Source organism: Lucilia cuprina, chromosome 3 (genome assembly GCF_022045245.1).
Source record: "Lucilia cuprina isolate Lc7/37 chromosome 3, ASM2204524v1, whole genome shotgun sequence".
Lineage (NCBI taxonomy): Eukaryota > Metazoa > Arthropoda > Insecta > Diptera > Calliphoridae > Lucilia > Lucilia cuprina.
Genome location: NC_060951.1, coordinates 64304444 through 64310645, shown reverse-complemented (window position 1 = coordinate 64310645; position 6202 = coordinate 64304444). Strand labels below are relative to the sequence as shown.

General features: G+C 28.2%; 1 protein-coding gene across 3 annotated transcripts in view; it reads left to right on the top strand.

Annotated features, from left to right (window-relative positions):
- The first annotated feature begins 250 nt into the window (after positions 1-250).
- The window catches only part of LOC111674833 (mucin-5AC), a 59488-nt gene continuing 53536 nt past the window's right edge, over positions 251-6202 (top strand). For 2 of the 3 annotated variants that reach the window (XM_046945914.1, XM_023435496.2), the window contains exons 1-2: positions 346-497; positions 609-849. In XM_046945914.1, coding sequence (XP_046801870.1) covers positions 763-849 — 87 coding nt within the window. In that variant the 5' untranslated portion in view covers positions 346-497; positions 609-762. Of the gene's footprint in view, positions 283-345; positions 498-608; positions 850-6202 lie in introns of those variants that run through there. The other variant, XM_046945913.1, reaches the window with a different exon arrangement.

Sequence of the window (6202 nt, the reverse complement as noted above, 5' to 3'; positions counted from 1 at the left end):
TAGGTTAGTTCTAGTTCAGTTCTAGTTCAGTTCTGTTTCAGTTCTGGTTCAGTTCTAGTTTTATTAGTAAATAACGTTTTTAATTTTCTTGTCATTGGCAGCACTAAAAATTTCATTAAACTCCAGCTGAGACGAATTCGCTGCAGCGAATTTCAACACACAATAACAAAGCAAATTATTTTCTCTCTTTATATTTTGCTTATGCTCTTTTATTATTGGCCTTTTTAAGGACATGTTGAACAAATTGTGGCAGCATTCTCTAACGGGTATTCAAAGCGTAAGGTGTGCTTGCTAAGCAAAAATAAAAACAAATAATATTAATAAAAACTTTTATAATAGAAATATTTTTAAAAGAACAATAATAAATAAAGAGCAAATAATTTAAATAAACAACATTTTTAAGCAGTTTAAAAACAATGAAATAAAAAGGACTCTGCAAAGTTTTAAATAAACTTTAAAAATATAAGCGTGTTTTTATTAGTTGAACGAAGTTTAAAGTGAAATTTAATTAAACTTTTTGTATTTTCTTAATTTTCTGCAATTTTTTTTATTTTTACGGTTTAATTTTTCCTAAAATTTTATAAATTAAATTTTTCTCTCTTCCCCAGTTTTTTGCAATTGTGTTTGTGTGCGAATTCTAAGAAAATAAATTATTTGCCATATAAAAAAACCCATAAGAAAATATAAACAAAAATAAAACCCAAACATAAAATCCAACTCATTTTTTAAAAAGAAGAACATTTCTTACTTCTATTTGGCATCATGTTACCCCAAAATTCCTCATGCATCAACTGGCATTTTTTGTTAGTGGGATTATTTTTCATCATCATGCAATGTGATGCACGTGCGGTAAGTTGTGGGTTTCTTTTAAAAATGTGTTTGCACTTTTGCTATAAATTATTTATATGATTTGAAATGAAAAACAAAATTTTAGATTTCATTTGTATTTAGTGTATAGTATGAACAAATTTATAAAAAGAATTTAAGTAAAATAAAGACATTTTGGTGAATAAGATTTTTATTCCATGTTCAAGAAAATAACATAACAACATTGTTTAGCTCATTTTAAATCTTTAAAACAATTTTTTGTTTTTGAAAACTTAATTTATAAACCTTTGAGAAAAGCTTTTCAATAAGGCCGTTGTAAAATAAGGGGTTTTGCTGTCGAATGTTTGCCTACATTGTGACAAAGTTTTATTTAAAATTATGATAAGTGACATACATTGCACTATGGTTCCTAGAGTGATTCTGAGATAAAACATTTAAGAATGTGCTTATAAGCATATATTTACAGCTTATTGATATCGAAAAATGATAACAAAATTGTTCTTAATGCAATCTGTATTACAATTTTACTGCCTTATTCATAAACATTTATCAAAGGATTATAGAAGATAAAGATGATTTTTGGGCTGCTACTGCCTTATTCACAAAAAACGAAGTACTTGTAAAATAATAAAATTTATCACCACTTCAAAAGTATTACTAAGTGCATTTGTTTATTGACTTCAGATGTAGTGAATTTAGAATCAAATAAACATTCCTCCTATGACGTCTTCATGTCTAGTTTAGTATTTCCATGGAGTTAATTCTATTTTCTTTTGGCTTTTATGGAAGTTCCTTTTTTGATGTGACAGTCTAAGGTGAATATGTCTTGCACATAAAGCCAAGACAGAAATTCCATTAGGGCTCCACTTTTTTTGCATGTAAGACTTTCCATCGAAAAATCTACTATTGTCCCATAACGTCATACATAATAAACTGTTTATATTATAGAGATTCATTTGATAGAAGTAGACTTTTATATGGAAATGCACAATAGGTGATTTTTTTTGATGAGTCTAATTTTATTCATTAGTGTCTAAAACAAGCCCCAATTTAATAATCGATTGAAAAGTGTAGTAAATATAATTTCGTACTGATTTATATTTAAGCAGTGCCGTACTGATTTATATTTAAGCATATTTTAGTTATTGTTCATTAAAAAGTAATTTTGTTTTAGCTTATTTAGAAGTGATGTTTAATAACATCCAACGAAGTGATTAGAATAATATTTTTTTCGAAACGTAAAATGCATTTTATTACATCCTAATCACTTGCATAAATAACATACAGTTTACTTCTTGAACATATCATCAGAAAAAGAAAATTTGGAATCAAAAAAAAGTACATTCCTTCTGCGACAAGCTAGTGTTAAAATCATTGCTTCTGAAGGACTTTTTCTGAACTTCGGTGCCTATGGACGTAAGGTCACACCAAACAGTGTCATAGTATCCATAAACTTTATGATGTTTTTATTAAATCCTAAGTTTATCACGGATAAGAGTGCTACATTCTGAAATTCTAAACAAATGTTTCCAATATATTTATATTTTGAAGGTGTCTTTGATCGGCTTCTCTAAATTAGGCCGTTTGTTCCATAAATGGACTCTTTTAAATCCATGGATTTTATGTCATTTTGCTCACAGACATTGTGAAACTTTCGAAATTGTCATAAAGTCCATGGACACTATGTTAAACTAAATGTGTCATAACGTCCATGGACATTATGACACGAGACTTCCTCTCTGTATAAGTCTAATTAAGAAAGAAACTACCACTACAATTTTATAATTTCTTTCGTTAAATTTAAGCACTATACACATGTTGTACCGTATGTGGAATAATTAATTATAAGCTTAATTTTTATTAAGTATACGCTAATTTAGTATCTCGGCGTCACACTATAATAATAAATAAATAATTTTGTAATTTCTAAACAATTTGCCCAATTGTGTAATGAAAATTTGCTGACATGTTTAGGTAGAATTTAGACCACATGGGCGTAGTAAAAGGTCCGCATAGTAGGACACCATGGGAATGTATAACTTCTAAAATTATCTTATTTCTTAGTTTGTTTTCCGATTAAAGATAAAAACTTTTGTTTAGAATCTAATTATCGAGCACTGTGGACTCGCTGTTATCAAAAAACTAGAATATGGTCGGTAAAAAACTTGAAAATTTAATTTTTAAATGCAAATATCTCCTATGCTATAAATGTTAATACATAGTAGGGTATTGAAACGATTAATCGTCTATCGGTTAATCGATCAGTTTTTGACAATTAATCGCTCAAATAACGAATATGATATAAATTTACTTTCTGTATTAATTCCTTAATTACTTTTCTATAATAAAGAATATTTATTGGATGACTCTTATAACAATACTTCAGAAACATTGTAATTAGTTATCCTGATTAATTTACTTCTAGAATGGGTTCATACAGAAACATTTCAAATTTCTGAAAAGAAATCTTGAAAATAATGGTATCGCCTTTACTTATATATCCAGTTTAGATGAACACTGTTGTGTTTCTAAAGAATTTCTAATAAGTTCTTCTGCAATACATAGTTAAACACTAATTCATTGTAACGTATGAATTCAGGAACTTGTTGATAAATCTCAAAAACATAGATTTAATAAACTTAATATCTTTATATAGAAGAGAATTTCACATGAAAATAAATAATTTCTAATATTTGAGAAATAAAAATATAATAATTTTGTTCGTTATAGGAACAAAATCAAAAATATTGCCCTTTATTCGATTATCCGAATAATTTTGAATTATCCGATTATTAGCCCGCCAACTTAAAACCCCAAATAATTATTTGTCGAATAATCCGAATAAGACAAAACCCCGAATAATTGAATACTCTAATACAGAGCTATGAAGATCTTCCGCCTTATTCAAAAACGATTATTAAGTTACCAATTGTTATTAAAACCTGTTTTTATATGGAAAGTGTGAAACCATTGTAAACTTTAATAATCGTTTTTGCATAAGGTTCTTTATCTTTAAAAAGAACAAAATCGAAAAAATGGGATTGATTTGAATATTTTACATAGGAGCACTGACTACGCCCCTGGTGAGCCCATTCAAAACCTATACTTATCAAAACATCCTCTTGAAGCATGTGAAATGTCATTAGAATCAGACCGTTTGAAAGTTATGTAATTATTTTTATTTCTACAACACTGTGTGACGCCGAGATACTTTTACCAAATTTTGGGTCGTAGAATCTAATAAAACAATTCGTTTCGACTTTCATATTAAGTTTCAATAAAATTTTGAGTTGTTTTCTAAAATTTCATTCTCACCTATACATATGTATGTATGAGTGATGTTAAACAATAAAAAATTCTGTTCTTTTTCTGGTACAATACTTAAAACAGTTATTAACTCCCTATAACTGAAATAAATGTGGTTGGTTTTCTTTTACATCAAAATTTTTTCTTCCATTTTTATTTCAATGTAATATTTATATTGGCATTATTGAGAAATAAAAATAAATTGCATGATATTTTCAACATTTTTCTCCTTTTTTTATTTTATTGTTTGGGGTGTTAATAAATTAAAAACAAGGGACTCTGACCGACATAAAACCAATAACGAAATGTATCCAAGCAATACACGGCTGTAATCTGTATACTTCGTTTTTAAAACAGTATAACCTCGGTTAAATGGATCAGAAATAAAAAATTTATAAATGCAATCTAGTGTTCTATTTTGCTTTGTTTAACTTGTATGTTTCTATTTGTCTGCCTGTATCTTGGTATTAATCATAAATAAATAAAAAAGCATTTTGTTTAAAAAAACCCGATGAACTCTAGCTGCCAGGCTTAAAAACTCAAAATATCCTTTCCTTTGCTGGTACTGTATGTGTAGTTGAAGTATTAAAACCAGAACATTGTACACTATAATAGAATGAACTATTTCTGTTGTATGAGTTTTTTTTGCAGTTTAAGTTGTAAATATTTTATTTCTTTCTTAACAGACACAGTGAGAGTAAAAATAGACCAGTAAAGCAATGATTGCCAACAGCAGATAATGGTGATGGAACACTATTTCCAGATAAAAACTAATAACAAATAGTAATTATTTATTGATATCAATTAAATTCTTATTAAATATTAAATATTTTCCAAAGAATAGTCACCCTAATACAGACATTTTCAAAAAAAACTATTACAATATTTCGAGAAAGTTATCTAAACTTGAAATTTAACAAGTATGAATATTTAGTCGGGCATTGCCGACCATATTATACCCTACACCAGAATTATTAAAAAATAAAGCATTTAATTAGGTTTTTACATTAATTCTGGAATATTTATACGTTTTGTTGACAAAAACATGCAAAAGGGATTATAAAGGGTAAACGGAAGTTTTTATGGGAACTAGGGTCAATTGGGGCCTAATCATTTCAAAAATCGGCAGTGTCATTTAGAGTAAGTTGCTGAATAGAACATTTAGTATAATTATGAGCTCAAAAGCCAAATTCATGCCTCCTCGTAACTTGTGTGGAGCAGACGCACATAACAAAATTGATTCAAATGATTCTTAGCCAATATGTATACTTTAAGGTGTAGAAATAATATGTTTGACCACCAAACTATCCCTACTATGGGATAAGAATAATTTTGAATAATTTAATAATAAAGATAAACATTTGGAAATGGTGTAAATAGCTCTTTATGGGTCATGCACATACATATAAGAGTGCTCTACACTCAGCAGCATAAAAGAAAACGAAATTTGTTTTTCAACAAATACATAAACATATAGCGTTATTAATACCAATATACACACATTTAGTATCATCTATAGAAAAAAGGCAAATAAAAAAATGTTTACCAGTGATAATGGTGCCAACGTCGAAGTGGTAATAGTGATGATGTTGTTGATGTTGAAGTTTGGGTAACAGTCGTTGTGGCATTTGCTTTTGCCGTTGTTGTAGTCATGTATTACTTGTAGACCTACAAGTAAAAGTATTGTTATGAATTCTCACATGTATGAACGTTTGGTCTAGAATAACTACAATAACAAAAAGGCAGTGAGTGAAATTACTATTTATGAATGTATGTGTATTTATTGTACTATCCGTGTAGTGGCTGTTGTAACTGTTATTGCCCTTTTAAAGTAATATATAGTATTTTTTGTTATTGCTTTAAGTTGTTGTTTTTACGCTCCCACATCACTAGGTTGTGAGTGTAATAGTGATAGTGTTGTAAAGTTGTTCACTTTGGTTATTTATATGTTGTTGTCTTTTAGCTAAGTATAAAAGAAGTGGTGGCACGAGGGTTAAATGATAAGTGATTGAAAGAACGTTTTTCTATGATTTTTATATAAAAGGTTACTATTATGAAGAAAAAGTTT